Source organism: Ambystoma mexicanum, chromosome 11, assembly GCF_040938575.1.
Source record: "Ambystoma mexicanum isolate Mex_15411 chromosome 11, UKY_AmexF1_1, whole genome shotgun sequence".
NCBI lineage: Eukaryota > Metazoa > Chordata > Amphibia > Caudata > Ambystomatidae > Ambystoma > Ambystoma mexicanum.
The window spans coordinates 929,540,643-929,563,400 of NC_090934.1; the positions used below are offsets into that span (position 1 = coordinate 929,540,643).

Sequence of the window (22,758 nt, forward strand, 5' to 3'; positions counted from 1 at the left end):
CTTGAGTCTAGTGGGTCTCACCAGGCTCTGGGGGTCGTAGTTCCCCCCCCCCCCCAGGGCGATTGGCAGGAAGGGCTACAGCAGGCTCCTGTTACACAGCAGGCTCTCCGGTCGCTGGAAATCGTCTCAGCCCCTTTTCATCTTCCTCTTCGGTTTCAGTTCCAGTGGTCAACTTTTCGTCAGCTTCCAGGTTCGAAGTATTTATCAGGAATTAAAAACCTCTGCATTCTCTCCCCGTTTTACAAGAAAGGGGAGTCTGGTTGTCCAATCAGGATTTGTCCCTATTCAAGCAAGGGGTAAAACAAAGGGTTGGGGAATGGACTCCTCCACAGGCAGATTGGAGTCAGGGCAGGGAGTCCAGGGGACTGCCATCACACAAAGGAATTTCCCTACCTGGATCTCAAGGGAAGGAACAAGAAACACTAAAGAGACAGACAATATTGGTCAAATGGACACCCTTAGGTCCCTTTACTGCAGCTGTAAACAGCCCGCGGTAAAGGTGCACCAAATTAATACAAATTATCACTGCCACCAGCCTTTGAAGGTAAACTAAAACTAACAATTCTGTTAGTGACAATGTGAAAGGGGTACACTGCATCTCCCCAGCACTCCACATAAGGTGGGGTGTGCTGGCTTCACAGAATAAAATGTAAAAGGGATCCAAAGATCTGTTCTACCCTTGGGAACTGTAGTTCATGCAAGGTTAGCGCATGAAAGTTAAAAGGAATAGTGTGCTCAAATATTTAGGGCGCTCAGAAATATTATTGTCCCGAAGGTTCGGGCATGTATTTTTATGCATACGTTGATCAATCGTACAAAAATGTCCATGTACCTTACCGTAGTTTTTCACTTTTGAACACATGCGAAATCAGGCAGCAGGGTACGGCCATTTTATGATAATCTTATCCGTTGCTTCATCGCCCAAGGTGAACTGCCCTTGCAGCACCAATTCATATGCCCCGCCCCTGAGCCCGACATCACCAAACCAGCACTAATTCATATGCCCCGCCCCTGAGCCCGACATCACCAAACCTAGTTTTATTCTCCGCCTTTCTCTTTGACATTACTGGGCAGTGAAGCCAAACTCGCACAATCACCACCTACGTGACGCAGAACCCAGAAATCACACATCGTCTCACAACACAGCACGTCACAATTTGGAATATAAAACTGTATTTTAAAAAGGAAACAGCAAGAATGTACAATTTGTAAAGTACTTTTATTTCACAACAAACGTTACAAGAACATCCGGCGATTGCTATATTCAATCAGTGGAATTTTTTTTCTTTGCTCTCGATCCGCAAATCGATATCGTGAGCCGCGCGGTGTTCCTTTTGGGTAAAAGAAGCACTTGGTCGCACGGTGAATTGCAAGGCTTGTGCATCAACTTGGTGCTAGACCACAGTAAAGGATGTTATGTTGCTCCTAATGGCTGGTACGGTGTAAGGGCATATCGGCCCTTGGCGATAGTCCCAAAAATGTGACAAATATATCGAGCTAGTGACGTGCAATTGTAGCTGCTGGTTGAAAAAGCCATCAGTTGTATCTGGAATCGATGACGTCGCAGAATGGCAGGATTTACCCATTTGGAAAACATAATAGAAATGTGTCTCAGTAGCTATTACAATTTATCGTTTTACTTATTAATTTGGCATCGTGTTAAAACTAACGATTAGCACAGACATGAAACAATGTGAACCGAGATAAAACGTGGAAAGTACTTCACGATTTGTTATGTTACTTTGCATTTATATAGCACCTTATGTACCATTGGTATGGACTGAAGGCGCTGGTAGGTTGAACGCCCTTGGGAACTGAAGTTCAAGTCAGTAGAGAGTCAAAGGTGCGTGTGAACACCGAATGTGTGCAGCTGGTGTGGCAATCGTGTAATCGCTGCTTCTTAGCGGTAGTTGAGAGATCAGGAGTATGTGTTCGTTCTGGCATGACATGATTTATCCAGACCGATTGTGGCTGCGTTAGGCCTGAGGAGAACGCCTAGCTGGGGGGGGGGGGGGGGGGGAGTAACCAGCAGTGTTTAGAGTGATGGGGAGTAGGAGGCAGATGTTGGTATGAGAACAGTTATACCGAATGGCGTCATAGCATCTCTGTGTTCGAGTTGAATGGTGGTGTAGAGAACAGAGTAAACGTGGTGATGTGATGACATGTACATGCTCTTTCGAGCGTTCCATGCACTCCAGACCATTCCATGTAAGTCGCGCAATTCTATGCACTGCAGTCCGCTCCCATGTATTGCCGTTCCATCCGCCCTACGCAGTTATCCGCCCTACGCAGTTATCCGCCCTAACGCACCCATCCGCTCTAAAGCACTCATTCATTCTTACGTACTCGTCTGCTCTACCCACTAGCCTGTTCTATGCATTCATCCACTCTACACTCCTCCGTTCTTACACACACCTCGGCTCTACGCCATCTTCCTCTCTGTGCACCCACCACGCACTGAACTGGTCCCCGCACTCATCTGCTATATGCCCTCATCTGCTCTACAAAGTAATTTGTTCATACACACTTGTCCGCGCTACACACTAATCCACTCTACCCACTCATCTGCTCAACGCATTCATCCGTTCCATGCACTTCGTCCATTCTAATGATTTCAACCGCTCCATTCATCATGCATTATCGATTCAGGCCATGTCATTTGTCATACGGACTGGATCCGTTCCGTGCTCTCCGTTTCATGCACTACACTGGTCTCATGTACCTGAATCAACTATTCTGTACTTTCCATTTATGCCATGCATTAATACAGTCGGTGTCATCTGTCTGTGTACTCATCAGTCTCTTGTATTCATCTTCTCTTTATTCATTTCGCCCATTGCGCTCATTACATCTATTTCATTAATTTAAACCTCAGTAGTTTTCGTATGATTTATTCTTTTTATCTACTGCACCGCTTTGATCTACTTTACTCGTTCTATTCTGTTTGTCCTTTTAGTTTACATTAGCAGTTACTAGTTGTCGATTTCTCATATATCTTGATGTTGTATTGTTATGGGTCTTAATGTTATTCAAGATATAGTAGTTTGTTGGGTTGGTTTCATTGAGATGCGGTTATTCAGTTTGGGTTAGTTTACGTATGGGTTGGTTTTAGGGGGAAGAGCCAAGTTTTCAGTAGTTTGCAGAAGGACAATAGATCTTCAGTTAGGCGGATGTGGGGTGGGAGTGCGTTCCACAGCATGGGGGCCAAGGCTGAGAATGATGATCCGCCTAGCCTGAGTTTGTTTTAGGTATGACTAGGAGGCCGGCCGAGCTTGATCTTAGAGGCGGGTGATAGGGTTTTAGCTTGTCTTGAAGATATTGAGGTCCGGTTTTATGCAATGCATACGGTTTTGAAAGTCACCCTTTGGGCTACTGGAAGCCAGTGCAGAGGTTTAAGGGCTGGGGAGATGTGGTCTCTCGGGCCGAGCGCTAGTAGCAGTTTGGCTGCAGCGTTTTGTGCTCTTTGAAGTTTATTCAGTTGGTAAGCGTGGACTCCCGAGGTAGAGGGGGTTAGTGTAGTCCAGTCTTGATATAACAATTGATTGGACCGCGGCGAGTCTGTTGGGAAAGAAGAGATATGGAAAGATGCGCCTAAGAGTTTTACAGTGGTAGTGGCAGGACTTCGAGACGTTTTTGACTTGGCGAGAGTGTTAGGTCGGAGTCAAGGGTGTATCCAAGGTTTTTTTACTGAGTTAAAGAGTCGGTGAGTTGCCCATGGCAGATGGCCAGGGTAGTGGGTGTGGAAGCGGTTTCGGAATTGTCACATACCAGGATTTCAGTTTTGGAGGGGTTTAACAAGGAGGTGGATTTGGGTCATCCAAAGCTCTATGTCGAGGAGGCAGGAGGCCTGGTCGGCAGTTGGGTTTTGAGTTGAGTTTTAGAATTAGTTGTGTGTCATCAGCATAGTTGTAAAACAGGATGTTGTGTGAACAAAATATTGGTGGGAGGGTGATCAAGTAGAGATTGAATAGAAGGGCAGACAGGCATGCTCCTTGTGGGACTCCTGTGTTGACTGGTCGGGCTTGGAGGAATAGGTGGAGAGTAACATTATTTGGTGTCTATCTTTGAGGAATGAAGCTATCCATTTGAGTGCAGTTCCACAAATTCCTAGGGAGTGGAAGCAGTCCAAGGAGGATTGATTGTGTCGAAGGTGGCAGATAGGTCAAGGATTAATGCGGCGCATCTCGCGGAGTCTGCTGTGATTTTAAGGTCATCCCAGATTGAGGTTAGGGTGGTTTCAGTTCCGTGTCGGGCTCTGAAACCTGATTGTGCAGGGTCTAGGAGGTTGTTGGCTTTGACAAAGGCATTTAATTGGGAGTAGGCGGTTCGTCAATGAGTTTGGCAAGGAACCTGGTGTTTGAGATGGGGCGGTAGTTTTTGGGGCTCAAGAGGGTCGAGGGAAGGTTTTTTTTTTTTTTATTAGAGGTTTGACATGGACCATTTTGAATGCGTTGGGAAAAATACCAGAGGAAAGGGAGTTATTTGATGGATCTTGCATGCTCTCCTGCGCAGGTAGAGCGAAAATTAGGGTTGTGGCCGGGCAAGGGTCTAGAGGAGATCCGGATGGGCAAGGGTCTAGAGGAGATCCGGATGGTTTGCGGGCAGAGAAGTCTGAGAAATTAGTTGGGTGATATTGGGCTAAAAGTCGAAAGTTGGTTGCGCAGTGGTCGCAGGCGGTGGGTTGGCCAGTATTGGGGGGGGGGGGGGGGGCAATTTCCTGGTGGATGTAAGGGAGCCAGTTTGGCGGTTAGCGCATTTGTTCTTTCGAGAGCTGTGGTGTAAAAGTGGAGAGTGAGTCGCACAGTGATTGAGAGGGGGGTCGGGACGGTGGTAGTGCATGCTGCTTTGGTGAATTCAGTGATTAATTTGTGTAGTTCTTTGCAGTTTAGGATTCAGGACTTGTAGTGTGCTTTTTTTGCTTTCTGGATTTCGGCCTTGTACTGATGAAGGTGTCGGGCCAAGGTGGCTCTGCTCTCTTGGGTTTTGCCTTTCTGCCATTCAGTTGTTTAGTGGTCTTCAAATCAGGTGGCAACCATCTAGGGAACAGGCTACGGCGGGCTGATGTTTGCAAGAGGGTGTGAGCCGCATTAGTGAGGTGTTGAGCCATGAGTCAAAGGCGTCGGGGAGTTAGTCTATTGAGTTGGCAGGTAGGCGGAGGAGTGCGTCGACTAGGTCAGGAACGACAATTCGTTTTTTCCAGCATTTGCATAGATTCGGGGGTTCGAGTACAGGAAGCGGGTCGGGTGAGTGAATGGCCAATGAAGTGATCGGACCAGATTATAGGGGTGGGTGGGTTTAAATGTATCCGGTTGTGGGAGCTAAAGATGGCATCAAGAGTGTATCCTTTATAGTGAGTCGGCCGTTTATGTGGAGTTGGAGGTTAATCGCGTCTAGACCGTCAACCAGAGAGTTTCATAGGGTTGGTGGGGATGTCGAGCCATATGTTGAAATCTCCAAGAATGGTGAGGTTAGGATGGTTTAGTTGAAAGGTGGCAATAGAGTCAGAGGTTGTTTGAGAATTGTCTATCGTAGCCACGGGGTCTGTAGATTATTAGGAAGCTGTGTGATAACGACAGGGAGAGGGATAGTTTAACGAGGAATGATTCACAAAAAGGAATGGAAGGTTGATCGAGGTGTAGAACTGAGACTCGAAGACAAATGCCATTTCCCCTCCTCTAGAGGGACGGTTCAGTGGGATGAGGCAGTAGTCAGGGGGGGGGGGCTTCATTGGTAATTTGGGGCGAAGTCGTCAGAGTGGATGGATGCACGCGTTAGGGTGATTGGGTTTGGCACAGGGGATTTGAAGGTGGGGTGTGGGCGGTTAGGAGTTTCAGTTGTGGTCGGTGAGAAAATCGAGGGAGAGGGGTTTCAGGAAGGGTGAGGCAAGGGAGGGGGGTGGTGATTGGGGGAATGAGGTGGTGGCTCGAGACAGGGGAGGCGATGAGTGCTGAGAGATAGAGGGGGACCAGGTACGTTAGTGTCTTTGTTGTGATTTGTGTGTGCGTGAGAGGGCAGGAGGGGTCAGAGGGGGAGAGGGATGAGGTTTCTGTTCTTGCTAGGGCTAGGCGTGCCGTTTTTAGGGAGGGGAAGGGGTGTGGTCGGGGGGATGCTGGGGGTTAGTGGGAAAGGTGGGGGTGCATGATGGCAGGGTGTGCCCAGTATGATACTGAGGGGAGCGGGCATGATCAACGTAGGCAGGTCGGTGGAGCAGTGATCTTAGGGTGGATGGCTCGCCATCGTGCCCCTCTGGCTTGGTGTTTGGAAAGGGGATGTGAAGGAGGGTGGGATGATTTTGGAAGGGGAGAGGGGAAAATGGGAGGCAAGGCTGACGGCAGTCCACAGTGGTAGTTTCTGGCCGACCCTGGTGGATTGGGTGCACTCATGGTTAGTACATGGTAGTTTTGGGTGCAACTTACACCATGTTGGACTTTATAAGTTCGGCTACATCACTGGGTGAGATCAGTCTTGGTTTCTGGGTTACACTACGCGGGGTGATATTATTCACTCATTCTAGGTTTTAGTGTACTAATTGTGACTAGGCTGCAGATATTAGGCCGTTTTGAAGTGTAGCTACACTTTAGGATATGCTGTTAGGCTGCCCATTTAGTTGCAACTACAGCACAGTTACGCTGTTGGGTAGACTTTCTTCTAGCGGGCTGGAATACAGGTACGCTATTAGGGAGAAATTGAATGTAGCAACACACAGGTATGCTTTTAGGTGGACTTTAAGAGTCGCTATTAGGTCTACTTCTAAATTTAGCTATGGACAGAGAGGATATTGGGGACACTTCTAAATACATTTTCATAGAGGGGATATTTAGCCACACTTCTAAGTCCAGTTTTGCGCAGAGGGGATATTAGACTATTATGCACACTTCTAAATTACAGATGATATTAGGCATACATGTAAATTAAACTTTGCACAGAAGGGATATTTAGGCAAGCTTCAAACTTGAGGTTTTGCACAGAGAGGCTATTAGATACACTCTACTTTACACAGATTGGAAATTAGGCACTTTTCTAAATTCAACCTGGGTGGACTGTTGGGTGCCCTTCCAAGTTCAACCAGGGCACGCTATTAGGCACACTTCCAAATTCAACTTTGTACAGAGAGGCTATTATTTGCTTCTGAGGATATCGCTAGGGAGTAGGTTCAGCTCTAATCGGGATGCGGAAGCTACAATTCAAGGTGCACATAGATGGCATGTTAATGAAATATTAGCCTTGAACCTGGGAGAACTGAGTGGTGGTCTACATGCATCTCGATGCTGGACTGCCCATGTGCACGTTAGAAAGACCAGTACACACAAAGGTTGTACTTGCGTTTCATTGCAATATGCGACACAGAACAAACGAGTACAATGTAACCCAGCAATAACGATCAGCTAATGATGTTCACTCGTTTGGGTATTTAAAAAAAAAAAAAAAAAGAAAACGCAAGTCAAACTTATTATATTCGGCATAACACAGACCATAAGGCAGACTCCGTTCTGATCAACGATTTTTCATAAACTGAATTTACATGTTCCTTAGTCCAGTTTTGGAATGGAGACCCTTATCATATCTTACGTTATTACACCCACCCATTAATTTCAATTCCTTTCGGAATGGTCCCTTTCTCTCAAGGTCAAAAAACAATTTTTACTTTATACTGTGTCTGCGATGCGTGGGCTTCCTCAGCTCGCAAGCAAAAATTCAAAGCCGTTGACCTTCACTCATAATGGAGATACAGTCTTAGTTTGCAACAAGAACTGGAATTGTGAAGCATGGGTGAGGAAGAAAAGTGTAGGGGCTGTCATTGATCGTGGTTTGTGGTGCTGCTGAGGGGGTAGGGGAAACTTTGCAATGACAAAATGCACCCTACTCCAAAATTGGAGTCGAGGGTACACAAAATTGAGTCAAAGTGTGTCTAGCAATAAGGGGCTGCTTCCTTTCACATCACTTTGGCTTTTCCTGCTGTGCTGAAATTACCGCAATTGCGAAGCCATGCGAGAGTTTTCGGGTACTGTCCTTCATTCAATTTATCTTAGGTCCCATCTCCCATTTACAGCCTCAGATGAAGAGTCTGTTTAGACTCGAAACACGGGTCAGGCTACTTTGCAAATAATCGGACTTATAACCACACATCCCTCTTCAATTACTTGTAACACATGCCTATATTGCACTCTTGGGCACAGTGCGACTGAGAATTGCCCGTGCTCTAATTTTTTGCACAACAGTGGGTTGTACTTGGCAGTACTCCCACACCTCTCAAGCACCTGCAGCCTGTGTGCACTCTAAATATTTATTCATACAAGCGCTGTGGTTTTGTGACTTTTTCTGCCAAACCTGTGTTTTTTCGTGTCTAGCAAAACCACCTCTGCTTGTCACAGCCTCCTTTCCCATGGCAGTAGATTGGCAAAGGAGGCGCCCACCTAGAGTGCAAGATCAGGATGCCACTTTCACATATCATGCATGTTGGCCGGGGGCTCAACCGACCCACCCCTTCCTTACATTAGAAACAACCCCCAACACATGCCCCCATGAATATATTGGTCAGAGTGCTTCTATTTCTCACCAACAAGGCCATTTGATGCACCATTTTGTTCAGTTAGTACTCCTTGCGTGCCAAGTATCTTATGTGGCCTAGGTCTCATCCCTTTTGTGGGGCGAGCTGTTATTCAGCTATTTGGGAAACTGTATGGTAAGGCACTGCTGAACCCCAAAGTTTCTTTCACACCGTTATCCATCTGGCCCTGCCACGATCAGTGAAGGTCCCACAGTTGCTCGACAAAACTCAAAGCAAAGCGTTACATTGAATGGCAATCGTAAAAATTGCACTAGTTGAAAACAAAAAAAAACCACACAAGGGGATACATTTTAAAAGACAAATTGGATGCTTTATTTGGACAATTCATAAAAACAGTTTTGATAAAATACAGATGTAATCATTCATACCTGGATTTGAACGGTTCCACAAGCTCTGCTTTAGGTGGACAGGGCATGTTGACAATGTTCGTGTACGCGGAACAAAATTGCGTGCAATTCCGTGATTATGCATCTCCAAAACAATAATTCCATTTCTTCATATACTGGTCTGACCACCCATTTTTCGCTTCTCTTCATAAAGGCCATAGTGTAGCGAAGCATCCCAAGGTTTCCTGCAGTCCTAGATTGTTCATGGCCTACATTCTCGTTATGCGCTAATAACGCTAGTATTGTCCTATATTTCATCCCTTCAATGCCGAAATGCAATCACTTTGGCCTGTACTTTAAGCACATATTGTGGACCACCTCCAAATCTCCCGTGTGACATAATTCTGAGTCCCTTCAGATCTCTTGATAGAGCTATCAAACACAATCTTCTCAAGGGCTTTGTGTGGAGGTGAAGATGGAATCAACCATTTTTTCTTCCGTTCCTGCTCCAACGACAAAGGGCCATAATTTTGGTTCTGTCCACTAGTGAACGTTGGCACAGTGGTGCATTAGTGACCGACATTTTTCTAGTAGAATTTCCACAGACCCATCACAAGTTTTGGAGCTCCACCAAAGATGGTTGCTGAATGACTGGGACCTCAGTGAAAAAACTCCAACACCCCCCCACCCCCCCTGCAGCTGAGATTTTTATTGATGGATTTGGCAACATGTCATACATCAAATTGATGGCAAATATTTGGAAACTGCTCTCATTGTCAGCTATTGAAACATGTCTATCTGTGGCTATGAGGTCGATTTGCAACCCCACCCCCTGATTGTAGATCTTCCAGTGATTTTATAAAACGAAGTTTCTCCATGGCCACTGAGGATTTACATGCGACACCTGCACGACCACCAAACCATTTTTTTTCTTTCCATGTCCTGAAAGTGGTATGTGAAATCCGGGGCTGTCGCACCAGCTAGTCTGAACCGTTTCGGAGAATGTAAGATATTTGTTCAATTTTCCAAGCTTGACTAATGGCAGGGTATTGATACCCATGTTGATATTTGTAGTACTGCCGTTTTAGAAATGAAGCCACACCAATTGACAGAAAACGGACAACTTAATGAAACTAGAGCCACTGAAAAGTAAAAGCTGCTGCACACAGTAGATTGCCAGCTGGCAGTTTTCCCCCAGCATTGGTTGAGCGGACCATGAAAGGTTTTCATGAAACATTTCACAGGTGGCATGCATTTTGAAGTTACTGCCTTGTGATACACGAGTCACATTCACCAATGGCTTCCCACATATTTCCCCTCTCACTGAAGTGCACACATTCAGCATCTTTATAATCTCCATCAAGCTGCTGTCAAATACTATGTATTTGGCATCCTTTATTACACTGTCATCCTGCATTAATGTGTGACTCAACTGTGGTTGGCATATCAGCCAAACTGGACATACTGTAGTTGAGATATTTCTCCAATTCCTTGGTCAATTGTATTGATGCTTCAGTCTGTCATTTCAGCGTCTGTTACTTGAACGTGAATCGGGGAAATCTGTGTCGATGGCCCTTTTTGGCAGGTGTCGATTGTGTCAAGTGGTCTGCGACTAATTCAAAAGCATCTTCAAAACATTCAGTTTCATCTTCATCTGGTGGAGCAGTCACATTGTAGCAATGGTCCAAAAACATTAGCAGATTAAATTCATTTTCTGGCCATTGGGCAAACATTGAGTCTATACACGCTGTGCCTCAATTAATAGTTGCTCCATGGTGTAATCAGTTTGGCAAACAGCATCTCATTTGTGTCGATGTCTGCATAGTCCCTAACACCATCAGGCAACTAGAAGACAGGTTGGAAAAAGATGTTCAATGTAAATCCAACATATAGTATTGGACAATTTACATTTCTTTTAAAAAGCATATTATGAAGACCCCAGCACAAAACAGTTTATAAATTACTATCTTTTTCATTGAAACCTTCTTTACTGTATCGTCAACAGCAAGCTGGGGATCCATGTGCCTCCTCTTCTATATCCGGATAACTCTAGAAAAGAGTATCCATTTAAAATAAGTCATATATTAGAAATCAAATTATTCCTTCACACATGGCTTACAGACTCTTTACATCGTGTACGTCATTTAGTCAAAATATACATCTGGAATTTCACCCAATTGATGGCTAGCTTACTCGATTAAAGTTGACTATGCGAAGCACACTTTGAAATGTTGCACTCAAGCTATTTGCAAAAACTGCTTGTTTCTAATATTGTCACTGTCTAATAGTATCAGATCTAGGACAGACTTTCTTTCATGCGAGGGAACTGTCATTAAGCTGGCTCTACTACAAGGGATGATGTAATTGTAGTCGAAGCATCAGCATCTCGCTAACACACAGTACTTCTATTAGTATGGATGAAAAGAAAGACACTTTGTGATGCAGACATTGGTACCCATCAATAGCAACAAATGAAACACTAAACTAATGGCACGCTACGCAAATATGATCAGAAACAATTCCGAAACAGCTAAGCAAGAGTACCTGATATGCACTCAGTTGTGGACTCCAGGCAAGACATGGATGCTGAATCTTGCTCCTTCAAATTCAGTGCATAGTCATGGCGTTGTAAAGCGAAAAACTGGCATGTAAGGAGACAGATTAAGAAAACATTGGGCCTCATTCCGAGTATGGCGGTAAGGGATAGCGGCCACCGCTAACGAGAGCGGTGGCGGTAATCCCTTACCGCCATACTCCGAGTTCCCTTTGCGCCATGGAGGTTTTAACACCTGCTTTTAGCAGGTGTTAAAAACCATGGCGCTAAGGGACCTTGATGTTAATTACGCCACCGTAATTTACGGTGGCGTAATTAACGCCTTCCCCACTCCCATTATGCCCTATGGGGCAAGAATGGGAAAAGGGTAAATGGGGATTGGGGAATTACCGCCCCGCCAACCTTGGAATGGGGCGGTAATTCCGCCATCCACCAAGGCGCTGCCGGTCCGGGTACGGCGTCAACCAAGGCGTTAATAGCGCCATTGGTTAGCGCCGTACTCGGAATGAGGCCCATTATGCTTATTTCAAAGTGCACTCTATAGCATAGTTATCTGTGCCCATAAATCAATTTTCTTTGAGGCTTCTAAAACCAAGGACAGATGTTTAGCAAAATGGTCTTTATTTAAAAAGCAATCCAATTAGTAAATATGAAAAGTATTATAAGGGACATTTACACCTATAACCCCAAATCCGTCCATTTAGTTGCCTGTTCACTACCCCAAAGGCTACAGTAAATTCCGGAACCGTGACTCACCTGAGGCGGCATGTGAACAAATAGAGTCGGAATTGCATTTGGGAGCAATTTGAGTCGTTCTGAGTTGATTCTTTGTGTACATGGATGGGTTGTACATATTTTAGGGTAAGGTGCAGGCTGCAGTTGTGATATCGATTACCCCTCTTGTCCTTTGAGATTTTTGACTCTACTTTCAAGCCCTGCCGGCACAGATCTGCAATATCTCACCCATTCTCTTATTCAATCTATAGTCTTTGGAAATAGATGCATTGTAGTGGCTTCAGATTTCTCATGTTTCTTGGAAGGGCAACCGAAAATCGCACATGCAGGCATTAATGTGAAAAAAACAAGTCAACATTATTCGAAAATGACTTTGCATTAAAACGTGAGAAAGAAGGAATTATACCATACATTCTTCTAAGCAAATTATGTTTTGGTCACCACCGCAAAACCATTGTAGCGCGGCCGGATGTAGTATAGGATAACTTTCATAAACAATTCATTGATGTGATCAAAACTCATCCCTTGAATGTACTAACGTGCACCAAAAGGAAACATGCTTATATTATAGACACGGTCCGCGAAGGATGCAATTCGATGACAAAGGATACTGATGACAATTGTTATATTGATAACACAACAAATTAAACTCAAGTCAATGGCAATGAGACGAATGAACACCACACTACTTACTTGGTATGTTCGTTCGAAATATACCGAAATTTAGAGATCAAAGAGATAGGATTAGGTGACATGCCCTTACCTTGACCAACAAACAGATTCAGCAAGCTGAGTAGTTAGTGGCAGGAGAACAGGGAGATGTTCACATGTAGCACGACGACGAGCAGATTTGCAGTGGTCACCAAGTTTCTCAGGTAGCACATTCACGAGTTGACTTGCAGTGCTCAAAGAGGTTCTCATGATAAATATCAAATGGTTTATAAAGAATTAGAAAAGAGGGTGTGTATTTGAATGAAAGACATGTGTCGTGGTCTTATGTGGATTGCAGGGCCGTGGCCTGCTTCAGGGGATCCTGCCTTGAGACACAGGGTCTGTGGAGGGCATGTGTATAATGGCCCCTGGGCGTGAGATGACTGGCGTGTACATGATGTTTGTCACATTGGCCGTTCGCGCCCCTGCCAGCCCCTTTTGGCAGCACACATCCACTGGTGCCAACTGCCTTTGATAATGGGGGGGGGGTGGATGGGCCCGAGGCGTGCATACAAGGCCCGGAACACTGATGAAGCACACACTTGATTCACTGAAAAACTGAAACCATTAAAAGTTTATTTTTTTTTTATTTTATTTTATTGTGGTGTAAACCAAATGGTTTTTTTTCACAAATACAAGAAAGAAAATAAATAACTTCAGGGAATAAATTTACAATTTTACATAAAAGTTTTGTGCTTTATTTTATGGCACAAATGTACTACACGTTGTAAAGTTCAGGTTGCAGCACAGTGAGAGAAAATCCTCTGCATGGACCACTGACACTGGGGAATGTGCCTAATGGCACCAATGACACAGGCGTGTATTACTCGAACACGGTGTCCAAGCCTCCCATGAAGCCACCATGTGTACGAATGATAGGCCACCAGCCTGTACCACATGTGAACGAGAAAGATACAAACTGTTCTTAAATGACCAAGATAAGTATTAAACATTAGTTGCAAATGACAATTCTTGTATCGAATGGCATTGTTGCCAGTACAAGTGCTAGACACTGTCCAATTATATTACTAGAGAATTGCAAGACTAAATTGGTTTGACATTGATATATTGAAGTTACGTCAATATATTAGACAACCATGAAATAGTGGCGTAAGTGACATCACAACCAGGTTATACTTACTTGTTACTGGGATTCCGAGTGCCAACTGTTGTGTGTAGTTCGTGCATAAGCACCATCATAATCCTCAACACGGACCGTGTGAGGCTGGCTGCCCTGAAGTCATGCAGCTTGGTAATGCATAGCAGCCGTGTCTCACCTTGTGAAATGTATGGCAAGCATCCAGAGTAGTCAGCAGCAGTTCTCCTCGAGTGGCATTAGCGCGTACCGATTGCAGGTGCACCAAGTGGAAACACCATCCATGAGACTAGGCTCAGGCTCTTGATCTGTTGAATTGTCCTCCCAACTGTCGTCCGAAGCCCCATCGTTTCCGCATCTTTCTCTTTCGAGTAATTCCACTTTGGAATACTCTGCTCGTACTGGTACGGCTGTATTGTTGCCATTATGGGGGAAACGAAAATAATTTATAGTAACGGTACAGGCATCCGTTCGCATGGGCTACAAGCAACAAAGGTAGCTGACTAGAGCACAGAATACTCAAAGAAAGACAGCGAGAGGAATGGAAAAGAAAATCTGATGTCTGTTGTGGAGCGGTCTGTTTATACAGATTGAGGAAAGAGGTGTCCAGCCGTTATCCATGGTGATCTGTCATTAGCTGAAGCGCAGAGAACATTGACACGAGATGTGCTTTGGCGTTGTGAAATGGGGGGCACGTCCAGTGATGTCAGGCTCAGGGGCTGAGCATATGAATTAGTGCCGCCAGGGCAGTCCACCTTGGCCGATCCGGCAATGGATAAGACTATCACAAAATGGCCGTTCCCTGCTGCCTGATATTTGCATGTGTTCAAAAGTGAAAAACTACAGTAAGGTAAATAGGAAATGTTTGTACGATCGATCAACATATGCTTAAAAACAAATGCCTGAACCCTCGGGACAATATTTCTGAGTGCATTATTCCTTTAAAAGGGGAGCCTCTAGGGCAACCCAGCAACAGGCACTTATTGCCAATAAGTTGTTAAAGAGGATAACTAAAAACTATGAAGTCTTAAAAAATGACACCCATAAAAAGAATTAAAGATTGTGAAAAAGGTTCCCACTCACTAAGGTATTATATAAAAACAATCCCACTAATAAGAGCAAAAAGTTCTGGGGTTGACCCAGGTTAGGGAGATATACCACCCGTTCTGTGCAAATCTTACCCAACATCCCACTTAGACTTTTACTCCTTACACTCCTTTTAAACACATCCGCTCCATAACCCAAAGACTACTAACCGTACCAAGAAAATATCAAAAGGCCCTGGACGCTCGTGTTGTCTGCACCGCACTGCCCCAGCATGGAACACACTTTCTGAATCTACACCTAAAGCCACGATTCTCGGTGTTCAAGAAAGAAACTGAAGATCTGGCCATTTGAATAAATACTGCTTTTCTAGACCCAACTTCTGTTGCTAGATAGTTGGTTGTCCTGTCCTTATCTGCTTGTCGGTGTGTTTATGTTCCTGGTTGATGCTTGCAGGCTTTGGCACAAAAAAAATTAAAATACATTTTGTATTAGGAATGTCAATCGCAATGAAAACCTGAAGTCGCTACTCAGTCGAGGAAAGGAATTTTTTTAAAGTGGCTGAATAAGATGCCTGAAACTGTGCAGACAGACAAGATATGTAAAGGACAGAGGTAAGAGGCGATCAGGCATTAACACCGGATGGCGATGCTGGAGTGAGTCCACATTGGATGGGCTCGATACGTGGTTTGTGCCGAATTGGGCAGTAACCGCTGCGAGTCGGGGCTGCCACATACAGGAGCAGTGGCTCTATATATAGCTTCGCAATTTAGTTCATTGGGGTTTAAGAGGCAAAATGCAAGAGAGTGCTTCCCTTTAAATAACGAGCTGCAAGTCTTCCAGCAGGAGCTATGGGGCAGTGCAGCTTTAAGAAAGAACGTTCTCGGTCTGTCCTAGGTGCACAGACTGATCTACTTATGAAAATATAACCAAGGTTATGGTCTACACCATAACTGGTGTCCCATGAATTTTTATCCCCCCTTGCGGCGCACGCTGACCTGTCCTTTAAGCAGATGTGTCCTTTTGCTCAGATTGGCAGAGCGGCATAAACTGCCAGAAGAGATTTCCTGTTGCTGGCTTTCTGCAGACACCCTCCCGTCCCTAACCCTGTGTTTTTATGTAGGTTGCTGGCTTTTAACCTGCCATGGGTTCCCCCTCCCCACCAGTACCAAGGGCTTTTTTGGCGAATTTGAAATTTCGCCATTCAATGCCTTCTAATGTTTTCTGTTTCTTTAAGCCCTTAAGTGGCAAGCACGAGGCATCTCGTCCTTGGCACTTTCAGGGTTAAGAGGTGCCATTTCTCATTATTTTGAAGAAATTGTCCAAATGAATGCAGGTGTGAATTGGTGCCTTTTGAAGGAGATATTGGCATAGCAAAGCCTGCAGTTCCTTCTGAACGGAGGGTGCCCCCACCTGCTCGGCATGTCACTTGCAAAACCCTAGGCACCCTTCGCTTGATTAGTCTCGAGTGAAATTAACACGATTGCCCTCTTCGACAAGGAACGTGGTAGGGTTTTGCTCGCCAGTGGTAGTGCAAATTGCCTTGCTGTGTGCTCTGGGCAGCAAGCTCTACAAGTCCTTTTTACAGATTAAATTCTTGTAAATATTTTTCGTCTTACCATGCGTATCATTTACGCATCAGTTGATCGCAGGTGACCAAACCAGAACACATCCTTTGTTTTTTTTATTTGCATTTATGAAATGAAAGGCCTATTTTTCTCTGAGCTGTACACAGTCTTACAGAAAGAAGGAACGGTTGCTTTCTGTTATGTCTGGATTCCCATGGGAGCAAGAGCATTATGCATATTTTCTTAGCAGTTAGGGACTAAGTATTCCTTAGTAACAAAATAGTATTTTTTTTCTCCAGTGTAAGCAGGCACGTGTTGCAGCGTTTTAGTTCCTGGGCTTTGTGAATTTATCATCCAAATGCATCTATATAATATATTCATATACCTTGTGTAGAAGACTTCAGACATATTTGCTACACAGCTGTTTTGTTTCTAATGTGCTGAATTCATTTTAGTCCTATTATATTTGCCAGTCCCATATTGTGTACACTCTTGCAGAGGGAAATAATGTTCACCCTTGCATTATTTACACTCCAATAGTGAAAACAGTGTTTACAAATTGTGAAAAACCGTGTAAAATGCTCCAAACCCTCATCTAGGACACATGTGCTAATGCAGTGTCTAGTATAAACATCTATTCAACCTTAACTTGCAATCACTGTGGTAAATTGTTTTAAAACGGCCAGTGGCAGCGGGGTCTTTACTCCAGGGTGGGAAAATGTCAGTACACTAATCCCAGTCTCTCAAATCTCCAATACTTTAAACCCCCCCCCCCCAAAAAAAATCAGGCCACTGCAAGCGCTGTTAAAAGTTATGACTTGCAATTCAAATACAAACTCATCAAAATATGACCAGGTAGTGTTGATCTAGATGGGCAATAAACTTTATGTACTGCTTCATACAGGGTCCTCCCAACTTCTTAGCACTGGTTATTACATTGTCATAGTTGACCAAGCTCTAAAGGATGTAAAGCCAGCCTTTGATCATGATCAGAAGGTTATATAGAATTTTGCATTGAGCCCTTACTTCTGCACTAATACATCATAATAGCATACCATTCAGTAGTACTAGATGTCGTTAATCACCAAAGACCCTTCTATCGAACCTCATGCTTGCTTCATGAAATAACGGAAGTGCGGGTCCTTGGTACAGTGCAGGACACCACGTAAGTTATACTTTGTAGAGTTGTACACTTAGCCCAAGTGTAATGTATGAAGAAACACTGGAACAAACGCTGGCCCATCCACTCCAGCTCACTCTCTCCAACTGTCCCCTAGAATCCACACAAAGCACAACATTCCACACCCTCATAGATCAGCAAGCACCAGTACATTATTACACTTACCCGGCTGTTAGTCATACGATAAACCAAAGAGGAAACCATTTATGCAGCCACAAGATGCACAGCAAATGGAAGGAAACACGCTCAACATAACCTGCTCACAGGCACTGCTTTAGACACCAGGCAGACTAAAACGATGAACCACAGCAAAGTGCATAGGCACAACAAAAAAGCATCCAGAACTAAATATAGCACCACTACATGAATAGTTGCAAAGGCAACAGTAAAATGCATGAGCGCAATGCATGCACCCTGAACTACAGATGTAGAAAAACTGCAACCGCCCCAAAGACAGCTCACAAACCGCAACCACAAACCCTAACTGGCAGAAGATAAAACCAGAATGGGTTATGGCAAAGATGAGTGATGTACACCAATATCCAACGTAATCCGCCTCCTGCGATGGATAAACAAGTGCGAGAAAATGTTGCACACCTCCACGCAAACACTGCAAATATATACAACCGCTACTGTACACCAGACACAGGAGTTGTGCCTAACAGTGGCAATGCACCAAGACAACAAATCGCCCCATCCAAAAAGGGCAACACCCTTTCCTGGATATAACCAAAGCAATCAACTGCCTGTAACCAACAGCTACTAATACCCACTGTAACCTACATCTTAACACCACACAAAACCCTGACTGTAACCAACAGCTTAAACTCTGTATACTCACCACAACTGTAACAAACAGTCCAAAACGCACTACACTGCCCCCCAACACACGCACACACACAATACAACACACCACAGTAAACTGGCTGTACCCAATAGCCTAACACCACACATGACCTCCCTTGTAACCAACAGCTTACGTCACACACAACCTCCCCGACTGCAACCATCAATCACTCTGGCTGTAACTAACAGCTAATCACCTTGCACACCCACCCTGACTATAACCAACAGTCAAACTCCACACCTCTGACAACACGAACAAATGAAAACCATACAAATACAACAACATAGAACACCATCCTGCAAAGTCATTTTTTTTCATGCACGCCCGTCACCACTTAAATTATTTTTTTTTTTTTAAATGCTGCTACACGAACACTCATATGCCCCAGACTACTTTAGTCCATGACCAACCCCACTAGAGAACATGAACCTAGAGGCCATAACACAAACATCAAAGGCCTCACCCAGATACCTAAACTACTCAAGTCTTCAGACAAGTTGTGGGCTGGACAAAAAAACCCATAGATCCGGACCCAGCTCCCTCAAAACGTCCTCATAACTGCTGCACCTTCTGCAGAATCCCTCACAGGAGGTTTTGCCCACCGTACAGGTGGGACAGTCACTCATGTCCAGGGATACACCAGCAGCACTGCGCTTCTTCAGTTCACATTCCTGGCAACACTACACCTGCAACAGCCGGCTTAACGCTCCTTCCATTCTCATCATCCTCCTCTGCTCCACTATGCATCGCCATACTCTGCACATCAAACAAACTCTCCAGCATCTAAAAACAGGGACTTCTGTGGAATGCATACCGCTCCTCCGACTATCCGTCATTTTTTCTCGGCCCTGGAGAAAAGATCATGCCCCGTGGTGGCTTCTCGGCCCCCCCACAACATGGTCTCAGTAGCCGTCGGCACTATGGTGTTCACTACTGCACCACCTGGAACTTGGGAGACAACACTCCTCTGAATGGTGAACACCCTCAACACTACCAGTGGGTGCTGGACTCTACACTCCTGGCCCGTTCCAGTACCCGCCTCTCGACCAGTGCGCATCAGATTCTGCAATGCTGCTTGCTCTCATGAACTTCCTGCGCTGCCCGGCCCACAGGTGAATGGAGGCCTCCCCCACCCTAGAATCCCCACACTCAAAGCACATTTCACCACAGCATTCCACACTCATAGTTCCGCAGGCACCAGCACAATACTACACTTCACTATGCAATTGGCGAGGTTCGTTTTCAAAATTAAAATATACAGAATAGATCAAATATCCAGACCTTTGTAGGGGAATAATGAAAGTCTTATTGAGACTTCTCCCCTTTGTACTACATTAACATCCCTTACTGCAACATGCTTTAGGAAGTGGGCCAGCTGTAGAGTGGCTGGGAATTGATACACAAACCCCAACCATTTTGAGACTAAATTCCACCCAATTATGGTTTACCAAATTCGTACTAGGCATAGCTTTACTGATAAAGTTATCCTGAAGTGATCCTTCATATGTTAGTCACACTCAGTGTTATTTTAGTTCTGTCTAAAGAGCTTGCACTACTAAGGTAATTAACTGTTAATATTCTATGTGGGTGGTGCTCCCACTGCTGCGGTTATGCTGCAGCTATGCTATGTGAGGGGAGCTTGGATCACAGAGGCCCATGCTCGGCATGTTCTTTGCAACAGGAACATGGACTGCTGAGGCTTACGTTCCAGTTCTCTGCGAGCGACAGTGTGGAGGGGTGCTTGTACTGCATTAACCCATTTAAGTGAGTGGAACTTCCACTGCTCTGACCGATGGCTTATCTGAGGTAATCGTGTACTCCCGAGAACCTCATCTTTCCTGGCCCATGTGAGGAAAGAAGATCTGAGGTCCACAGAATACCGCTTCTATAATAGGTGGCGAGTGTGCACGCCTAAAACCAATTTCGCATCTGTTCTATGTGAGAGGAGCCTTTACTAAAGAGTACTCTATAGGAATCTTCTCCCTTGCTTTACAGCTTGCACTGATCCACTCCAGCTATTCTACATGAACGTTTGTATTGGGGTTGACCTTCGGATTGTGTGTGGGGGGTTAGGGGAAGGGAGAAAAGCAGCATGGCTCCTACTGAAGCCGACCTTGTGTGTGAGCGAAGTGTTAAGCTTATGCCGACATCGTACCAATGCTCTCCATGCAGGGGAAGCGCTTGTTAGTGAACTGGCATCTGTGCTACATCTGTAAAGTGTGAGAGAAACCCATTTCTGTCCCAACGTGGGACGCTGCTGCACGATAATTTTTTGATGCAGTTTTAGCACACGCCAGCAGAACGTCACATTTTACTCTTGCGAATGAGAGTTCCGTTTAACACTGCACCATTGGGTTTCATCTCAAAACGGGCTCCCTTCACAAATTCAGTATTCCTAGCCTACCAATAGCTGAAGGTATTCTCAAAATACAGGGTAGACCAAGGTTTTCAACCCGCATTACCTGTGGACATAACGTTTGTGTTAACAGGACCAGCACACAACCCAACTGTTATCATAGAAAGCAATTCGACGAGCCAGAAACCTCATGTACCCTTAATGTCAGGTCTGCCTTGTGGTACAGTTTTAAATCCAGCATGAACCACCATAGCAAAGAGGGGCAGGGACATAAGAACACCATAGCCTGCAAAAGGCAAGAAATTAGCATGTAACTGAACAAACAGACGGTACACACAGCACTATGGACAAGTAGTATGTTACCCAACACCAGGAAAATACGAAGTTAGTAAACAATTTTTAAAATAGTAAAATACCCCCGCCCCACACACACACTTCTGCTTCCAATCACACAGTTCCACTAATTACGTTCTACAAATGCTGCCTGGTCGCAAGAGAAACGTGAACGAAAAAAAACACATCAATTTGCACGAACTACCAAGTGCAAATGGAGAACGGCAAAATAAATATATATCTCTCCGTCATGTTTGCCCGCTGGAAAATAAAACTATAGGACATTTTACTCCACATTATAACTTAAAATAAACTTAGAAGGGATACTGAAATACGCCACTACAAAACATTATCAGGACGCAACTATCTGCGGAACGCGAGCTACAGGAAACAATGGAATTAGACAAATCTAAAATATAACACTGGGTCTTCAAAGGTTGTGGGTTGACTGCGGAGTGGCTTGACGTATGCATAAGCAGCCCTTTATAAGACCAGGGATTACGTTTACAAGATGCATTTCTTTCATACACGACGAAAATAACTAGTTCCACTCACTGAGGCAAGTAGAAGAAAAAGTTATTGCTGACCGCCCCCTCTATAATTGCTAAAAGGTCGCGATTACTCAGAAGACGGCGGCAGCCATGGAGCAATTAAGCATCACGGTATTATTGCACAGTACTACCCCGCCGAACCTAAAGAGGCGGCAGCCAGGAATCAAAATCCACGATGTATTTCTATGCCAGCCCTCCCTCCCTGTATCAGAGAGCAGCGGAGTAAACGTTAGAATCCAGCAAGCATAAGGGTGCGCCCCGCCCTGCATCTCACCGTTGAAGTCGCCTGTATCCGCGACCACCACTGTGTGCTTTTTGAGCTGCTCAAGCGCGGATACCTCCATCTTCTGCCGTTTGCCTGTGGACATAACGAACTTGGTGGTCGCGAGACAATATATACCCAACGTGACAGCCTCGAGGAACGCTTGCGGAAGAGCGACGTGCAGTCAGAGGGCAAAACGTGCGTCCGCTCAGACAAATCTCCAATGCGCATATCCGCTTTTGCAATGGGAAGGCCAAGAGGGTGTGGCGTAGCCATGTCAGGGCCAGGCAACGTGTTCGTGGAGTTCTTATGTAAGTTTGGTGTCGGAGCTCGGTCCGCAGTTGCTTTTATTTCTTGTGAGCCCCGGCCTACGGCACCGGAGACAGCCGAAGACGGACGAGACTAGATATGTACGGTTAACAGGGGCAAAGTAGCGGATCGCCGTTTGCTCATTTTATGACTGGCCACAGGGCTGGCTAAAGATTTGTCGCGGCTCGTGGTGACCCGTTTCAATATCGCATAGCATTCAACCTTTACCGTTTTTATTTTGGCGGGTTACGGCACATTAAAGGGCTGGGCATTTAGAGGGCTTGACGGGCAAATCAGCTGACTGCAAGGCGTGTGAA

The 22,758-nt window shown here is 45.1% G+C and overlaps 1 protein-coding gene across 1 annotated transcript in view; it reads right to left on the reverse strand.

Moving 5' to 3' along the window:
- The window catches only part of TALDO1 (transaldolase 1), a 142,055-nt gene extending 119,706 nt beyond the window's left edge, over positions 1 to 22,349 (reverse strand). The window contains exon 1 of the mRNA XM_069624037.1: positions 22,145 to 22,349. Within this exon, the coding sequence (XP_069480138.1) occupies positions 22,145 to 22,238 (94 nt within the window). The 5' untranslated portion in view covers positions 22,239 to 22,349. The remainder of the gene's footprint in view (positions 1 to 22,144) is intronic.
- Positions 22,350 to 22,758: the final 409 nt, after the last annotated feature.